This window comes from Sciurus carolinensis, chromosome 4 (assembly GCF_902686445.1).
Source record: "Sciurus carolinensis chromosome 4, mSciCar1.2, whole genome shotgun sequence".
Classification (NCBI taxonomy): domain Eukaryota; kingdom Metazoa; phylum Chordata; class Mammalia; order Rodentia; family Sciuridae; genus Sciurus; species Sciurus carolinensis.
This window is the reverse complement of record NC_062216.1, coordinates 109433377-109452243: the sequence shown is the minus strand read 5'-3', so window position 1 is coordinate 109452243 and position 18867 is coordinate 109433377. Positions and strand designations below refer to the sequence as shown.

General features: G+C 42.0%; 2 protein-coding genes across 4 annotated transcripts; one reads left to right on the top strand and one right to left on the bottom strand.

The window, feature by feature from the left end:
* Window positions 1–94: 94 nt before the first annotated feature.
* Window positions 95–3802, top strand: Fkbp11 (FKBP prolyl isomerase 11). The gene is made up of 6 exons (XM_047548685.1): window positions 95–684; window positions 845–910; window positions 1303–1390; window positions 1690–1723; window positions 2103–2173; window positions 3564–3802. Exons 1-6 carry the CDS (start codon window positions 559–561, stop codon window positions 3779–3781), a joined length of 603 nt encoding a protein of 200 aa, XP_047404641.1. The 5' UTR covers window positions 95–558; the 3' UTR covers window positions 3782–3802.
* Ccdc65 (coiled-coil domain containing 65) lies at window positions 2711–14792 on the bottom strand. 3 transcript variants are annotated; one of them, XM_047548682.1, is made up of 8 exons: window positions 14452–14789; window positions 13711–13878; window positions 7914–8083; window positions 7210–7348; window positions 5799–5996; window positions 5382–5600; window positions 4668–4820; window positions 2713–4582 (listed from the first exon to the last, which is right to left on the bottom strand). In XM_047548682.1, exons 1-8 carry the CDS (start codon window positions 14581–14583, stop codon window positions 4265–4267), a joined length of 1497 nt encoding a protein of 498 aa, XP_047404638.1. In that variant the 5' UTR covers window positions 14584–14789; the 3' UTR covers window positions 2713–4264. The 3 variants fall into 3 exon arrangements, with proteins under 3 accessions (XP_047404639.1, XP_047404638.1, XP_047404640.1); XM_047548684.1 differs by having other exon boundaries at window positions 4378–4563; window positions 14452–14791; XM_047548683.1 differs by lacking the exon at window positions 5382–5600 and having other exon boundaries at window positions 2711–4582; window positions 14452–14792.
* Between the last annotated feature and the right edge of the window lie 4075 nt (window positions 14793–18867).

Genomic DNA, 18867 nt, shown 5'->3' with positions numbered 1-18867 from the left:
CTGGTAGGATCACCTGAAATCATTTGAAACCCTCTTTAAGGACTGAAACCCTTGCTGAAACATAAAAGGGTTGTATGTGCTGCTCTTTTGAGAAGATTGTTGATGAAAGCAGAAAAATGGTAATCAGAGGAGATCAGGGATTCATTCCATTCTTACAGGGAAATAGCTCCTTGTACTTTCCAGTTAGCTTTCCGAGAGCAAGAGGATAGGACAGCTCCCTGCTACAGAGATTGGAGCTGAAGGTACAGAGGTGGGAGGGGGACGCCACCTTTGACAACTGCTGGTGTGGCAGCAATTCCTCCTATGGGACAGAACGACTAACGGACAGATGGGTCAGGATGCGAACTCCCTATCTCAGAGGCTAGGGAGGGCTCCCTGCGGCCTCCTCCCTCCAGGAGGTGGGGACAAGGTGGAGCAAGGACTGCGAGAGGAGGAGCTCGCTCATCACCACAAGCCCGGTCGCGTCCAGTCTGGCCTGGGCGCGGAGGAAACGCTCTCCTAGTCGCCGCCACTCGAGTATCCTGTCCTGGTGCCCCAGTGCCCTGCCCCCATCCAGTCATGACCCTGCGCCCCTTATTCCTGCCTCTCCATCTGCTGCTGCTGCTGCTCAGTGGGGCGGTGTGCAGGGCTGACCCAGGGTTCGAAGCCGAAAGTCCTGTCCGGACCCTCCAAGTGGAGACTTTGGTGAGGAGATGGGCCAGAACCTGTGGGGGAATTCCAGGATTTAAACGAACCTGGGCGTGGGGAGGACAGGAAGTACGGAAATGAGTTGGGTGGTGCTGGGTCTAAGGGAGAGAACTAGATCTTTGGAGGAGCATCCGTGACCCTTGTAGTCCGGTCGTAGGTGGAGCCCCCCGAGCCGTGTGCGGAACCCGCTGCTTTTGGAGACACGCTCCACATACATTACACGGTGAGGGGCATAAGGGGCTGGGGTGGGGCCTGGGAGGGGCGGGGCTTTGCTGAAACACGTCAGCTTTGGCTTGGACACGTGGCAAGCAGTTTGGAAAGAAAAACTCAGGCGCTGGGGTCGTAGAGCACGTGGAGGGGGAGGAGCGCCCCCTCTTCCCTATTTCCCCTTGGCGTTTTTCCTCCAGTTCCTCCCTGGCACTGAGAAATGAAGGGTGGAGAGGTCTCTTATAAGTGACAGCCCTTTGGGACTTCCTGTTCCTTTTTGCCCTGGGGGGTAATGCTAGACTGCAGCTGTAAGGGGGTTGCCGCCACCTTGCGGTCCAGGTGTGTGTTGCCCGCCTGCTAGGAGAGAGAGGTACTAGGTGTGTGCTCTTGACGCTCTCTCCCCACTAGGGCACCTTGGTAGATGGACGCATTATTGACACCTCTCTGACCAGAGACCCTCTGGTTATAGAACTTGGCCAAAAGCAGGTGATTCCAGGTATGTGACCTGTGCCTCTCATTTCACCTCTTCCCAGCCTATGCCCTTTCTGAGCCTCTTCAACCCCAAAGTTGCCCAAGAAATACCCCCTGGAGTGAATAAGACCCTAGGGCTCTTCCAGCTACTTCCGAAGGTTCAAGCTCCACTTCTAATACTTCTCTTGCCCCATATCCCATTGGAAGCCAGGAATTTGAGAAGTGGAGAAAAGCTCAATTGAGTCAAGGGGGAACCTTTGATTTCCTCTTGGGTGATTTGGGAAATGTGAGTAGCTTCCAGTAAGTTATGTCTTCTTCCTCAAGGTCTGGAGCAGAGCCTTCTAGACATGTGTGTAGGGTGAGTATCTGGGTAGGGGGTGTGGGAGGGTGGGTAGCCCCTTTGCCTAGGTAGAGGTTTTCTCTGCCAACCCTGCTCCTGCAGGAGTTAGTAGAATGTGGGATAAAGGACCGTGGCTTCACATTGGACAGGTCCAGGTCAGTAGGTCTTCTGAGGGCATCTAAACCATCTGTACCTCTCTGGCTGTTGGTTTTGTTGGAGGAGTTGAGGTTTGTGGGGAGATGGACACCTTTGCTGGTCAACCTGTTAGGGACACAGGTGGGAAAGTTCATGTTTTGGGTGCGAATATACAAAGGGTTTTGCTGGTATAGCTTCAGATGGTCTGAGGCTACTGGCCCACCTTCCCACCTCTGGCTGTGACTCACATTCCTTCCCTCAGAGAGAAGCGAAGGGCAATCATCCCTTCCCACTTGGCCTATGGAAAACGGGGATTTCCACCGTCTGTCCCAGGTAATCTGAGTAGGCCTTTCTCTCAGGCCATCAAAATACCCAGTCCCTACAAGAAATTATTTATTTTTTTATTTTTTTATTTTTGTCTGGAGCTTGAGAAGGTCCAGATCAAGTTTGCTGGAAGTGATAGGAGTGGCTGGGGCCTCCTTCTGCAGAGCTACTTTTTCCCCTGCTCATATCACCAATAGAGATTACAAACATAACCTGTTAAGGCCACCTGGCTAGACCTCTGGCAGCTGGCATCTTTTTAGGGAAGAGATACCTGCTTGAGCTACATGGGTCTGCTGCATGTATTACTATTCCCAGAATAGTCAAGGAACTCAAAACAAAACAGACCAAAAGCAACCTTTAAAAGCCAAGTCTAGGGCTGGGGATATAGCTCAGTTGGTAGAGCGCTTGCTTCACAAATGCTAAGGCTCTGGGTTTAATCCCCAGTGCTGCCAAAAGAAAAAGAAGTCAAGTCTTCCCCCCATTACTTGAAAAACTCTTATAAATCATTATTGTATCTATTCTCGAAGAGCTGATACTGGACAGATTTCCCAAGAAACATATATTTTGCTTTTGATTATAACAAATGTTCTATTAACTAAAATGTGTTTTATTCCACAAAGCATTGAGAACATAATTCCTATCCTAGTTCCAGTTAGAGGAAGACCTGGAAAGAGGGTAGGGGGACTAGAGAGAAACTATTTTAGCCAAAGTTATATTACTTCCCAATTCACAGTACTGCTTGCTTTCTTCTTTGTATATCTCTCCCTTCCCATTCACTCCTCTTCCACCTGCCCCCATTTGTTTGTTTGTTTATGGAATGGAGACTAAACCCAGGGGCACTCTATCACTGAGCTACATCCACACCCCCAGCCTTTTTTATTTTTTATTTTGAGACAGGGTCTCATTAAGTTGCCCAGGTTGGCCCTAGCTTGCGATCCTCCTGCCTCAGCTTCCTGTGTACTACCATACCTAGCTGTTTTTCGAATAATCACATTGAGTGTGCTCATTGGTTGGTGGAATTTTAAAGTTGTCTACTTTAAATCCAATTAATTTCACTCTGCAAAGATTCTGTCCACATAGCTCTTTGGAAAATAGGTATAGGTAGTATAGAGGGTTCTTTTATAAATGGAGAACATTCTCTTGTGCTGTCAAAGTTTTTCTGTGCTGTCAAAGACCTCACTGAATTCAAGCCAAGCATGTAGTTGGCGTCGACATGACTATTGCTAGACTCAGCTTATAACCCTCTTCTGCCTTTGTCTAAGGAAACTCAACCCCACATTTAAGTCTTGTCAGCTTCATAGTTGGCTTTGCTGTAGCCAGCCCTTCCTGTTCATTCACATTCAAAGTCCTGGATAAATGCACAGAGATTCTAATCCTCACCTCCCCTCTGCCTCTCCAGCGGATGCAGTGTTGCAGTATGACGTGGAGCTGATTGCACTGATCCGAGCCAACTACTGGCAAAAGCTGGTGAAGGGCATTTTGCCTCTGGTAGGCATGGCCATGGTGCCAGGCCTCCTGGGTCTCATTGGTTTTCACCTATACAAAAAGGCCAACACACCCAAAGTCTCCAAAAAGAAGCTCAAGGAAGAAAAACGAAACAAGAGTAAAAAGAAATAAATGATAGTACTTTTTAAAGAACATTGTATTCTTCACCTGATACTTTCTGAAGCTGCTTTTTATAAATGGTAATGAAGTGAAGGGCTGATATAAAAAGGCATTCTGGAGTTGAATCTTGCCTGGCAAGGTGGTGATTGGCCGCCTTAGGCCACCTCTTGCTGTCCTTATTTACCCCGAAGACCTGCCCATAGGATCTGTCCACTAGGACCTCTAGGTCCTTAAGGTATTGGTATGGGCTCCCGTGGTGCCATGACACAAGGAGCTGTGCTTCATTGAGCAGTAATCCTCCAGTCATTGCCTACCTATTCTCTCCACTTCCCGGGATGGCAGTATTCCTAGGGTCCTCAAAGTGGACTGCTCTGTCCAAGACAGTAAAAATATAAAGAGTTCATAAACTCCATGGAAGTTTTTAATAGCAAAGCACTCAGGTCTCAAAAAAAAAAAACAAATCTCTTGGAATTGAAAAGAAGTGTCCTCCTTGGATCACAGGGTGTGGGAGATGATGTGGGCTGCTTCAATGATATTATAAGTAGTTGAAGGTGGTTTGTCACCTGACTGGGCTGCAGGTGTGGACAAGGGCTGGGATAAGTTACTTTGATGGTTGACTATGAAGAGTGGGTTGAACTGGTTCAACACTTCATCACTCACAGAGATGCCATCTAAGTACTGTTTGAGCATCTCCCGCAGCTTCCCATTAATTTCCAACAGCTGGGCTCGTCTGTGTTGGAGGCTGAGTTGCTCAAGTTTCACCTTGTTGTACCTTTTCCAGAAATTCTCCATACCTGTGTAGTCGACCATCACCTGGGAATTGAGTTAGAGACAGAAGGTGTGCTTCAGGACCCATTAGCAAATGCTCTCCCAAAGCCCATCATCCTCCAGCTTTTACCCTGGCAAGCTCCATAGTAAGTTCTTCAGGGTTTTGTTCCTCAGTTTCCTCCTGAACCTTGGGAGTCAATACTGATGAATAAAAAGGCAGCACTTTCTCTTCCTCTGTTTCATATTTCCTACATATTTCCGCAAGTTTAAGGATCTTTTCACCCTATTGGAAGCAGGAATAGATTTCATTAGGAAAGGGTGAGGAGGGGAGATAGTAGAGTTTGTTCCCTGCTCGAACCCAGGGAAACATCTCATTAAAATGAGAGACAACAGTAATAAATACATCTAATACCTAGTGCTTACCACGTGCCAAGCATTGGTCCAAGTATTTCATATTTTTATTAAATTAAGCTGTTATTAATTATTTCATTTAAAATGTATGAGGTCAGGCTGGGGAGATAGCTCAGCTGGTAGAGTGCTTGCAATGCAAGCACAAGGCCCTGAGTTCGATCCCCAGTACCAAAAAAAAAAAAAAAAATGTATGAGGTGAGGAAACAGAACAACGAAGGTATACCTAGAGTTCACCTAAGCTTAGGAAGAAGGAGGAACCCTTCCTCTACCTCTCCTAAGTTCCTTTAACCTCCCTGGCTTTTTTTTTTTTTTTTTTTTTTTTTGGTGCTGGGGATTGAATCCAGGGCTTTGTGCTTGCAAGGCAAGCACTCTACCAACTGAGCTATCTCCCCAGCCCTTGGCTTTGTTTTCACTGTCCTCTCCCCTTTATTACCTTATCGACGATCTTTCTTAGGGCCTTGAGGGTAGCATTGCTTTCCAGCGTGAGTTTGACTAAGTTCTCCTGGGATACCCCTCGGGCCTGCGTCCTTTGAGCTTTAAGTTTTCGCAGTTGTATAAGGACCAACTCCTTATCGTTACGGATGTACTGGTTCTGATCTTCACTCTCACGACTATGCATCAGGATTTTGCCTTTTGAAATACTTATGGCCTCCTGGACAGAGTAGACAGAGGAAAACCTGACCAGAGGAGGGCCTTCAGTGAGACAGGAAAAGGGGAGCTTGGGGACTGAAATCAGAGTGTATCATCTTTTCCCACACAGTGACAACTAATGAGACCCAGTGGGAATTGGGGAAAGGGGAAATGGGGATGATGGAGTAACTAAAGCAGCATTTTTGGATGGTGATACTACCTGTAGTTTCTGTATTTTTTTCATCTGTGCTTCAATTTCTTTGGAGCTCTTCTCATCCTTCACCTTTAAGGTTTCAAAGGCAATCTTCCGATCCTCTGTGGCATCAGTGTAATTCTTGAGTGCATCCTGGAACCTTCTCCACAGATCTTCTACTATGTTCTCTAGTTGTATTCGTAGAAAGTGCTTCTCTTCTAAATTCTAGGAAATGCCCCCCAAATACCCATACTTAGAATTATGCTACTAATGCCCTTCATTTCACCAGCAACCTCACCTTTTGAACTGTTAGTAGTATTAATCAGTGCAGCAGTCACCAATCAAAATGCCTACAAAGACCAGGAAGCTAATATAAGTAAGTATTGTGGGCTGAATGGGACCTGTAGTGAACTAGAGCTCCTGTAACTCCACATGAATGTTGCCATTTGGAAACATGACCAAGTGTTGCTACCACATCTTTAAATTTTTCAAGGGAAGGAAAATTTAGATTTTTTTTATGTGAAATATTTTCAATTTTAAATATATAAAACATTGTGATAAGATTAAAAACGAGCTGGGCATGGTAGTGCATGCCTATAATCCCAGAGGCTTGGGAGGCTGAGGCAGGAAGATGGTGAGTTCAAAGCCAGCTTCAGCAACTTAGCAAGGCCCTAAGCAACTCAGTGAGACCCTGTCTCTAAATAAAATACAAAAAAAGGGCTGGGGATGTGGCTCAGTGGTTAAGTGCCCCTGGGTTCAATCCCTAGTACCAAAGAAGAAGAAGAAAAAAAAAAGATAAAAACAAGAACACCACCAGAAGTCGTAGTGGCACATGCCTCTAATCCCAGCGACTTAGGAGGCTGAGGCAGGAGGATTTTAAGTTCCATGTCAATCTCTGCAACTTAGCAAGACCCTGTCTCAAAATAATAAAAAGAGCTGAGGATATAGCTCAGTGGTAAGGTGCTCCTGGGTTCAATTCCCAGTACCAAAATAAAAATAAAAGCCCCCAGAATAACAACAAAGAACCCCATATCTAAACCTAGGTCTATAGGGTAGTTAAGTTTACAATCTCCAAGATGGTGGAAAGCACTCTGGGCTGAGAGGCAGGTAACCTACATTCATTTTTCTGGCTCTACCACAAACCAGGAGTATGAGTCTAACAGGTCATTTATTTCTTTGGTCCTTAGTATCTTCATTTGCAGTTCACAGAGAGGAAGCCAGATGATCTTGTTGCTTTTTAAGCTCCAAAATACATTTCCTTGATATATTAGAATGATCTTCCTTCCTGACCAATTTTTACAAAATTACAAAAAGCAGTAGAAGCAACTATACTTTTACTGACTGTTGATTACAGAGCTCTATTCTATCTCTAGTAGCCTTGAATAGTTTTTCGCTCACTTTTCTGCCAGTTCCTGCCCCCTCTACTCCCCCTCTATACCTTGTTTTTGAGATCATCCCACATGCTCTGGAACTCCAACTTGCTTTCATACTCAGAATCTATATAGTTCTGCTCCATGGCCATGAAGACATCTTGTAGATAGTGAATCTCTTCCTCGTGTTGGTCAATAATTGTCTTCCTATAGGAGACAAGACACTGTCCTTGATGCAATGGATGCAGCATATGGACCAATAATGACAATTTAAAGCGGTATGTGATAAAACTGTATGAATGGTACAAACCCTTTGATACTGAAAGAGAACAGAGAAAGGGAGGGCTCTACATTTTTAGGGCAGAAATAATAAGATTATTTTATTTTGATTTTTGAATAGGTAATACATTAATATAATACAAATATAAAAAGTACAAAAGGTACAGTGAAATCCCCCTCCCAAACCTGTCTGCTGTGAGATGGGTAGGATTCTGAAAGTGGATGGTAAGGGCATTTCCATGCCAGGTGGTGGTAAGAGGGTATGTATGTAGGGATGTGTGTGTGTATGTGGGGGGAAGGGGGAAGGAAAGCTAAGGCTGCAAGGCTGAACCTAAATTTGTTTAGAACAAACTCAGAATGTTCTCTGTTGTGGGTCATGTCATAATCAATGTGAAATGCTTCCAGGTACTGGCCAGCTGCTTACAAGCAGCTCCTTCATACAGACTAGTTGCTCCCTTGGATTCAGTTCCCCATGTTCTCTTAGGAGCCATACCTTTCTGTCTCAAACTCCTTGGTTAGGACCTCTAGCTCCATGTTGTAACTTTCCTCCAGGAGGTGGAGCCTGCACCTCTGCAGGGCCAAGAGCTGGTCAACGTTGTGCAAGTGGCTGCGCAGGGCATGAGCATACTGCTCCTCAGCTTCTGATAGGTCCTTAGCTAAAGACTGGATGGGAAAGATAAAGTTACCATTCTGTTCAAGTGGCATCTGTGTGGGAAAATAAAAATGTATTCAGCTGGCTAGCTGGATGGCATGATGGCATTTTTTACCTCAGTTCCTAATGCCAAGACTCTGGCTTTATAAGTACTGGCTCACTTACTCCCTCTTTTTTTTTTTTTTGTAGCAGGGATTGAACACAGGGACACTTAACCACTGAATGACATCCCCAACCCTTTTTTTTTTAAAAGTATCTTTTAGTTGTAGATGGACACAATATCTTTTTATTTTATTTTTATGTGGTACTGAGGATTGAACCCAGTGCCTCACATGTGGGAGGCAAGCACTCTACCACTGAGCTACAGCCCCAGCCCCCTAGCCCTTTTTTTATGTTTTATTTTTGAGACAGAGTCTTGATAAGTTGCTTAGGGCCTATGTTGCTGAGGCTGGCTTTGAACTTGCTATCTTCCTGCCTCAGACTCCCAAGCTGCTGGAATATAGGCATGTGCTACCGCATTCAACACCCACTCATTCTTGAATATAAAGCAAGGATAATGTCAAGGAACCCTACAAAGTCAATAAGTATACTGTGGACAACAAATACTTCCAATGATAGGCCATCACTACAAGGAACCAGGGTTTTTGGAGAAATGACCACTTTGAAGTTTGATGCAGAAAATAAGTTGAACCTATGGTATCTTATCACAAAAGATAATGAAGAAACTATCAACAACCAATAAAGTCATGTCATAAGGACTCAGGAACCATCATGAAGTGGCTCACTATAGTAGATTATATTTTGCAGACATGAGCACAGAAGTATCTCCCATCTTACAATTTTCCCTAATATGACCTTGCCATCAAAAAGTAGTATCTTCTTCCATCATCTTCAATTTGGGCAGATTCTGTGACTTCCTGGATCAAAAAAATATGGTAGAAGTGATACTGTACCAGTTCCAAGCATCGCCCTTAAGTGTCCTGACAGCTTCTGATTCCTGCCCTTCACAATGCTCCCTCTAAGAACCTAGTTGTCATGCTGTGAGAAGCCCAATTTATACAGGGGCCACAGGACCTAGTTGTCATGCTGTGAGAAGCCCAATTTACACAGGGGCCACAGGACCTAGTTGTCATGCTGTGAGAAGCCCAATTTACACAGGGGCCACAGGAAAACAGTGAACAGCATAGTTGAACTCCCATCTGACAGCCAGAATCAAGAACCATCCATCTAGGACATCTATTCATCGGGCCTAGTTGAGTACAGCCCCAGCTGACATCTGACTGAAAACTACCTTGCCTGAGAGAAGTTGAGAAGAACCACCCTGAGCTCAGTCTACCTAAGAGAATCATGGGAGATAATAATAAATTGTTTTAAGCCGCCAATTTAGGGGTGGCTTGTTTTGCAGCAATAGGTAACTGGAATGCTTCCACTGGCAAAAAATAAAAAAGTTGGGGGTAGTTTGAGCATTAATAAGGATAAGAACAACATTGGATTAAAAATATTAAATATGTTTGATTTTGAGTTCATAAAGATACTTTTTAAAAAAAAATCAGTTACCACTGAGGATGCCAGACAAACCATTTTTTTTTAAACTAGTAAATAAAAGGAAGAGAAAATGCCAGGTATGGTCATGCACACCTATAATTCCAGCTACTCAGGAGGTTGAGACAAGAGGAAAGCAAGTTCTAGGGCAGCCTGGGGAACTTACTGAGACTGTTTTAAAATAAAAATAAATAAATGAAAAGGGCTGAGGTAATAGAGCTCAGTAAGAGAGCTTGCCTAGTATGTGCAAGGCCCTGGGTTTAAGCATTTATCCTGCCTTTTCCTATATAAACTATACCTTTAGTAATTCAATAGTAATTGAAGAGAAGTATTTCTTTATAGACATATTCGAACTAATAAATGAAAAAAAGGAACAATAGTATTAGAAAAATCAGCATTTTGTAATTCCCAATGAATTGATGGATCACCAATAGCTACAAGCCTCACAGAAAGATAGACATTATATACTTTCTGATGGAAGAATACATCTCCAAGCTTCTATATCCAATTGCCAAAATACAGGAAATAGAGAGGACAGTGTAACATGTTAAACTTTGGTAGAGCGGCTAGGGATGTGCTCAGTGGTAAAGCACTAGCCTAGCATGCTCAAGATCCTAGCACCATACACACACACAAAAATAAAAAATTACAATACAGAATAATACGCAGTTATAAAAAACAATAAGGAGCTTTTTATGAGTGACCATGAAACAATCCCCAAGATATATTATTAAACAAGGTACAGAACAATATGTAATCCTCTCTTTTGTATGACAAATGTATGCATGAAATGAATTATTGGTTGGGGCAATGAATTATTCCAGAAAGGCACTGATAGAATTTTTCTCTATATAACGCTTTTATCTTTTGAATTTGGTATATGATAAATGTGTAACCTTCAAAAAAGTAAAGCAAATTAAATCATATCCACATGATTCATGTACTTTGAATCTACTCACTATAAATTACTACAGCCTCTATAGAGAACTAGCTTTTACCTTCTATGTTTAGAATGAAAAAATATGTGAAATAGGTTCTGATAACAGAAGACTTAACTGCTTACTCAACAAATGTTCACTGCACCCCTACTGTGTACCAGTATTGTGCTAGATGATGATAATTCAGAGAGGAAAGATATGCTCAGTGTTCTTTCAGGAACTTACAGTCTAGTAGGGAAAATATAAAATAAGGAGAAAATCACAATATGACATGGGAATTGCCATGAAATTGATGATTTATTACATGACAAGGGATATAAAGGACCAAGTGCCTACATCTGATTAAGAGCATTGAGGCAGGCGTCACTGAAGAGATGTTCATTTGTATCAACCCTTGAAGGAAGAGTAAAAGTTTGCCAGGAAACCTGGGGAGGTGGAGAAAAGAGAATTCCAGATAGAGAGAACAGCAGGTATGAAGACACAGGTGAGAAACAAAACTGGCTATATGAAAGGTATAGGCAGGGGACAGATCATGAAGGGCTTTGATGTTCTTATCATGGAGCTTGGATTTTTTTTTTCCTGTAGATTAGGTGAGCCACTAAGAAGATTTAAGGAGTGAAATAACAGGATTAGATTTTTGCTTCAGGAAGACAATTCTGGTATTTGCATAGAGAATCATCTGAAAGCAGTTCAGTATGACGCTGGAAGATAGGAAACTTCTGCAGTAGTCCAGATGAGAGATGGTACTCAGGTCTAAACAGCAGGATGGTGGAGAAGGACAGCAGGGCATAGCTTTGAAAAATACTTAAGCTGAAGGTTTACAGAGGTCAGGGATGGAGACGAAACTAGGACAATTCCCAGGTCTCTGGGCAAGGTGATTTGCCCAGAATCCAACCACCCCAATAGAAAGTATAAAGACAGATTGTAAAGAATGGAGAAATGAGAGTGTTAGGGGAAGGGAAAACTCATGAGTTCAGTTGTGAGAACAGTGCAACAGCCAGAAATAGATATCTAAAAGTTGAATATAAGAATTTGGAACTCAAGAGAAAAAGCCAGGCTGGTATTAGAGACCTGTGAGGCATCAAGAGCTAAGTGGTATTTGAAGCCAGGGTAATGAATCGGATTGTCTAAGCCCTAGATGACTGGTTAAAGGGTAAGATGACCAGGCTCAGAGATCTATGGAATGTTAAATTTCAGGAGAGGGAGAGAGGAAGATGAATTCACAAAGAAGACTGGATATCTATGTCCCAGAGGCAGGAGAAATGCCAGAATGGTATGGAAACCAAAAAAAAAAAAAAAAAAAAGTTTTAAGATGTACGTCATGAACAAAAGTGTCAATACCATGGAAAGGTCAGATTAGAGGAGAAATGATGAAAAGTAGCCAGAATTCTGGACTGGTGACCTTTACCGGAGCAATTTCCTAGAAAAGGGTGGCTATTGTGGGATACAGGGTAAATGGGAAATGAAGTAAAGGCAGCTAATGAGGATCACTTAATATTTGCATATTGTATATTTAATATGTGCAATCTTGGTTACTCAGGAATTACCCTGAAAATACTTAATATTAGCAGTGTGTGATTTACATAAGAAAAGGACTGCAATCGTAAGCTACAAAGCTATTTGTAGGAAGAAGCTAATTGACTCATGGGTAACCTGGCCAACTGCCCAACATTCCTTAATGAAAAAAAAATCCTTAATGAATACCACTGGTTCTTTTCTCATCAATTATTTGGTAACTCCCAATAGGTGCCTGGGAAAATCCACTTAAAAAACCATTATGTATAAACTGGCAGAGTGAGAATGTCTAGTGTATTTTTTTCTGCAAATTTGAGGATTCTTAATATATATCTCTGGCAGCTCCCCAGGGTCTGCAGAATATTTTCCCCAGGATTAGGCTGTGAACAAGAGGTGTGTTTTCTAGAAGAGGAATACCGTGTATATTTTCTGTTACTGTGGAGTTTTTGTTTTTGACATGGAAAGAACTAAGAAATCAGTAAACAGAGGTAGGATGTAAAAAGCAGGGTAAAAGAAGAAGCTGGGCATGGTGGGAACATCTGTAATCCCTTCTACTTAGAAGGCTGAGGCAGGAGGATCACAAATTCAAGGCTAGCCTTGGCAACCCCGCAAGACCCTGTCTAAAAATAAAAAAATATAAATGGCTGGGGATGTAGCTTAGTGATAGAATGCCCTTGGTACTGCAAAATAAGAGAAAAGGAAAGAAAGATAAAGCAAAAATCCCTTGAAAATAGGATGGAATTAAGAACCTTCCAAGATGAGGAAGGAGGGAAAAAGTGCTGACGAGTGATACTGGCCAAATTATATTGTTATACTGTGCATTGTATTCATGTACAAATATGTCCCATCAGTATGCACAACTGTAATGCACCAGTAAAAAATGTGGGATGGGGAAAGAACCTCCCAGGAGCATAAGTATAACTGATTGAATTCCTTAGAAATACAGAAATTTTCTTATCTCTGGAGATCTTCCCAACCTTTTCCAGGACTACTGAAGTTAAATCAAAGAGGCCAAACAATTTGGTTGAATGAAGCACTGGAGTGGGAGTCAAGAAACCCATGCTATACTCCTAGTTTTCTCATTGACTATGTGACCTGGGGCAAGTCAGTTCCCCTCTCTAACTAAGCCTTCTGACATTGGAATAAAGGCATGGGACTAAGTTCAATTCACTGGGTGATGTATACTATGCCTTATAACTCTAATATTGTAGCTGAGTTTGGTGGCACATGCCTGCAATTCCAACAACTTGGAAGGCTGAGGCAGGAGAGATCACAAGTTTAAGGGGCATCCTCAACAGAGACCCTCAGCAATTTAATGAGATCCTGTCTCAAAATAAGAAATAAAAAGGGTTGGGGATGTAGCCCAGTGGTTCAATCCCTAGTAACAAAACATAACAACCTTGCAGTATTGTATAGTAGATTACCAAGGAGAATGGCTCCTCTAAGGGAGGAAGAGGAATGAATGAAAACTCTATGCTCTTATTTTTCATCTCAGAAAAAACTATTATTGCCAAAAGCCTGCCCTTATCAATAGCCTGTGTCTTTTGAGGACTTTAAGACTGATTAATTCCCTAGACCCATTCTATTAAGAAAAGAGTCAAGGAAGCCATACTCAAAAGTGTTTCTCTGGAAAGAATGCCTACCTTGATGACACTGTCCTTGCAATCCACCACTCGTTCAAATGTTTGACTGAGGATCTCAATGTCTTTAAGAAGCTCTTTAGTCTTGACTTCCCGAAGGACAGTTCTCCACTGTGTGTTAATCTTATTGAGGTTCAGAGCACTGTTTTGTTCCTCCTTGGCCAGCTTATCCTGTGTTAAGGAATGAATTCACCTCTAGGAGATCAGGGCCTATTGCCCTGACACAGTACAATTAACAAAATCACTCTTGGTTTGTCACCTGACACCTTACCTACTGTGTTTTCTAAGGGACTGAAGCTCTTTACCGCTAACACTCAAGGGGTTCGTGTTTTTGTTTTGGGAGGGCCCAAAGTAAGTCAAGAACAGCCTGATGGCATTATAGGGAGAGCAAGATTAAGTGAAGGGGGAGGCACTCAAGCATCAGAGCAGGATGCTTATAATGACCCATCTCCTGGGAGAATATCCAGAATTTAAAATAGCTGAATTCAGACAGCCAACACCATCTACTGACTTAGTTCTGAGGCTCAATTGAGACTGCCAACTCTATTCCACCTGCACTCCTTCAGGCTTCACAGAGAACTCCCCACCTCCCAAACAATGTTGCCTGAAATCGAAGTATATTTGGGTCTCAGGGTTTCCGGAGGAGGTGGGGGAGGGAAAGAAAACGAGTCACCAGGATGACAGGGACCAGGTGATAGGGCCAGTGCAGGGGGTTAGGCAGGACATAATGCAGAAGGCCATCACCTTCAAGAACTGGCTGAGAAGCCTCTCTTTCTTCTTGGCCATTTCCTCTTCTGCCAGCAACTTCTGCTGCAATAGAAGCAGCTGCTCTTCGTCCGACAGGGGTGTCTTGGTCTTCTTCCCTTTCCTAGGCATGCCTAGGCCGGGGATTGGATCCAGGCAAGGAGCCGCGACTGGCCTCGGCCTACGTTAGGGTACAAGGAAAACGCTCCCTAGAAGGCACCTTCTGGAACTGCCCCTGGAACTAAGGTAGCCAGACCTTAGCTCTCAGTCTTCAGGCAACCCTGGCGGTCTGTGATCCCCGGCTTTCCAGCGGAAAAATGCGTCTCATCTCCTAGCAACAAAGAACTCGTTAAGACAGCCGAGTGAGAGACTGGGACAAGAGCCCTGTCTTGGAGCGCCCCCTACCACGTGGAGGACCGCGGTCAGTTTTTGCGAGGGTTCTTTCAACCCTTCAAAAACCTTAGTTTCCACAGTGCACTTTATATTTTTAAAATTTTATTTATTTTTATTTCTGAACAGAGCACTTTAAAAGGTCTTTGTGTTTGTTTAGAATGGCCATAATAAAGAAGATAATAACAAATTTTGGAGGGAATGTGTAGAAACAGGAACACTTTTATATTACTGGTAGAAAAGTAAAATGATGCAGCCATTTACCGTTTGGCAGTTTCACAGAATGTAAGACATAGATTTAGGGTTTTGGACGTAGCTTGTTAGTAAATCAAACACAAGGGCCTGGGTATGAATCCCAACACAGCAAAAAAAAAAAAAAAATGCAAATGAAATGACAAACAAAACTCACGTAAATTTATGATGTGATCCAGCAATTCACTCTTGGAATTTTTCCTGAAAGAAAAATGCATTCACACAAAGACTTGCACAGGAGTGTTCTCAAATGTACCACTCATGCAGGCCCAATTGGGAAAACTGGAAACAAACAACCTAGCTGTCCATCAATATGTGAATGGGTAAACAAAATATGCCATGTCCATACATTGGAATATTATTCAGAAATGAAAAGAAACAGACTGTGGATACATGCTACAATTGTGAAAAACCTCAAAAACATCACATATTCTATCATTCAATTTATTTTAGTTTTATATTGTTGAGGTGGGGTTACCTCTTGTTGACCAGGCTGGCTCCCAACTCACAATCCTCCTGCCTCAGTCTCCTGAATAGCTGGGATCACAGGCGTGAACCACCGCACCCCACTGTATCATACCATTTATATGAAATTTCAGAAAAAGCCAGGCTGTAAAGACAGAAAGTAGATTATCATTGAAATCCTAACCCTTAATAGGATGGTATTAGGAGATGGAGACTTTGTGCTGTAATAAGGTTTAGACAGTAATGTGAAGGTAAGCTCCCATGATGGAAAGTGTTCTAGAAGGAAAAGAGACTACAAGCTGTCTCTCTTAGTCTTGTAAAGATACTAGAAGACTGAAGCTGGGTGTGGTGGTGCACAGGTGTGATCCCAGCATTGGGGAGGTTGAGGCAGGAGGATCACAAGTTTCAGACAAGTCTGGGAAACTTATCAAAACCCTGACTCAAGATAAAATTAAAAGTGCTGGAGGGCTGGGGTTGTGGCTCAGTGGTAGAGCACTTGCCTAGCATGTGTGAGGCACTGGGTTCAATTCTCAGCACCACATATAAATAAATGAATAAAATAAGGTCCATCAATAATTTAAAATATTAAAAAATAAAGATCTTTAAAAAAAAGTGCTGGAGATGTAGCTCAGTGGTAGAGTGCCTATGGTTCAATTCCCAATACTGGGGGGAGAAAAGACACTAAGAAGACTTCCTTTTGCACACCAGATCTGTCAGGGCTTTAATCTTAGATTTTTCAGCCTACAAAACTGTAAGAAATAAATGTTTGTTATTCAAGCCACCCAGTTTATGATATTCTGTAATGGTATCTTGAACTAAGATAATCTCCTGCCTTGGGGAGGAAAGATTAATAGTAAGTGTGCATAAGAAATCATATTGGGGTGATGGAAATGTTCTAAAACATGAGTTATGTTGAACAACTTCATAAATTTGGGTTAAAAAGTCATCTAACTGTATATTTGAAATGAGTAGATTTATATCAGATATGCAAATGTGCCTCAAAGTTATTTTAAATGTGAAACATAATGCTCACATTAGGGTTCCCCAGAGAACAGAACCAATAAGTGTGTGTGTGTGGTGTGTGTGTGTGTGTGTGTGTGTGCATTTATTATAAGGATTTGACTCATGTGATTATGGAGACTGAGAAGATCTGCGATTGGCAAACTGGAGACTTAGGAGAACTTCAATCTGAAAGTCACCAGCTCAAGATTCAGAAGAGCTGATGTCTCAGAAAAGACCAGTTCAAATAGTCAGGAATAGTTCACTCTCACTCAGTCCTTTCTGGTCTATAGGTCTTCAAGGACTGGATGAGCCCATCCACATCATGAGGACTATATGCTTTACCTCAATCTATAAATTCAAATATTAATATCATCTAGAATCAACCTCATAAACATCATAATATATTTGACCAAATGTCCAGTACTCCATCACTCAGTTAAGTTGACACAAAATTAACCATCATGAGCCCAACCCTTGTCAACTTTATCCCCTTATGAATCTCCTTAAACCATAGTTAATTTCCAAATAAAGAAAATAATAAGATCATAATTCTACCTGACATGATACAATTATCCTGTACACAACCAAAAACACCCTAACCCCTTTCCCAGTAGGGGTTAAAGTCCTTGAGTGATGTTTGTTCTTACTATCTCCTAGTTCAAATATTATGACATGAAGTTAGCAATACTTAAATATTGGATATCAAGTTGATAATCTATGTTACTTGATAAGGGAATAAAAGAAGAAAAACCTAAAGATAATTGCTTATTATATATACATTCAAACATATTCTTAACAAAACAAGACAAAAATATTCATGATGATTACAGTCCTCAGTTTTATAACTGGTCACATCATCATATCTGGTATTTGCAACTGTCTTTTCCCACTCCTATTCTGTGTTCCTTTATCTTTGGTCAGCATCTCAGCAGATCATGGTTCTTTACCTGGAGGGGTGACCCAAACCTTCATTCCTCAAGGACTGGGCCATTAGTAGTCCTGCCTGCATTGTTCATTCCCATTTACCTTAGTCACAGTGTTTGCTAAGAGATGTCCTAAGGGAGCTCCTGTGATCCAGACATACTCTTACTTACCCCCATTGTGTAATAATATTCTAGTTTCTCCTTGGTAGTCAGGATCAGTCATCCTTTACAATCAATCAATAATTCATAACCCCTTCTTAGTTTGTTGATTCCAAGTCAAGAAGGGCCCAAAGTGACCAGGCATCAATCTCAACTGACAGTTCTGTGGAACCATTGTATCTCATGGTAGAAGAATTCCTCATTTTGGAGTGAAGACCTCTAGGCCAGCAAAGCATGAGACCAGGGGAACAGGATACAAAAATTTTACTAATGGGTACAAAAGGTAATAGTGAATGGTACCACTCTTGTAACTGTTCCTTGATTCCTGGACCCATGAATCCAGGCATCATATATTGAAAGTTTATTCACAGTATTTATACAACCTATGGAGGAATCTTGCCTCAGTACTGCAAGTCACAGTACCTAGCTGGCACTGTAACAGAGTCTTCAAAAGGCCATTCTATTGTTTTATCAAACCAGCTGCTTCAGATTGGTGAGAAACATGGTAAGACCAGGTAATTTCACAAGCGTTGGCCCATTGCCATACTTCATTTTCAGGGAAGTGAATTCCTTGATCAAATGACATGTGGTGTGAAATAGCATGACGGTGGATAAGACATCCTGAAAGTCATGGATGGTAGTTTTGGCAGAAGCATTGTGTAAAGGGAAGGCAAATCCTGATTTGCTCTTTGTCATGTTTATTTGACATTTGGATATCCTCTTTTTGTGGTGTATCTATTCAACTTTTTTGCTCATTTTTATATTAGGTTGTATGTTTTATTTAATTGCAGTAATTCATTTTATAATCTGGATGAAAGTCCTCTATCAGCATATGTTCCAAATTTCTTCTTCCAGTCTATGGCTTACCTTTTCACTTTTAAAATTTTTAATAAAAAGTGTTAATTCACATATCATACTATTTAATCTTTTCTTTTTCACACTTCTTTTTAGGTACTGGGAATTGAACCCAGGGTTTCATGCTTGCCAAGCAAGCGTTTAACCATTGAGCTACACCTCAGCTCCCTCCTCCTTGAACTGATAAGAAGTATTTTCCTATCCTAGAGGTCATAAGGGTAGCTTCCTACCTTATTTTCTAGAGACTTCATTGTTCTGCCTTTTACATTTGTATCTATAATTCACCTGGAGTTGATGTTTGATATTGAAATTTTATATATTTCCTCACTGCTTTGCATATTTTCCTTTGGCATAAATCAAGTGTCCAGCA

Coding starts and splice junctions, on each gene's coding strand:
- Fkbp11 (XM_047548685.1), top strand. CDS start 559: ATGACCCTGCGCCCCTTATTCCTGCCTCTCCATCTGCTGCTGCTGCTG. Junction 1,391..1,689: donor CCAAAAGCAGGTGATTCCAG/GTATGTGACCTG, acceptor TTCTTCCTCAAG/GTCTGGAGCAGAGCCTTCTA. Junction 2,174..3,563: donor ATTTCCACCGTCTGTCCCAG/GTAATCTGAGTA, acceptor CTGCCTCTCCAG/CGGATGCAGTGTTGCAGTAT.
- Ccdc65 (XM_047548682.1), bottom strand. CDS start 14,583: ATGCCTAGGAAAGGGAAGAAGACCAAGACACCCCTGTCGGACGAAGAG. Junction 5,997..7,209: donor GGGATGATCTCAAAAACAAG/GTATAGAGGGGG, acceptor GGCATTTCCTAG/AATTTAGAAGAGAAGCACTT. Junction 5,601..5,798: donor AAAAAATACAGAAACTACAG/GTAGTATCACCA, acceptor TACTCTGTCCAG/GAGGCCATAAGTATTTCAAA.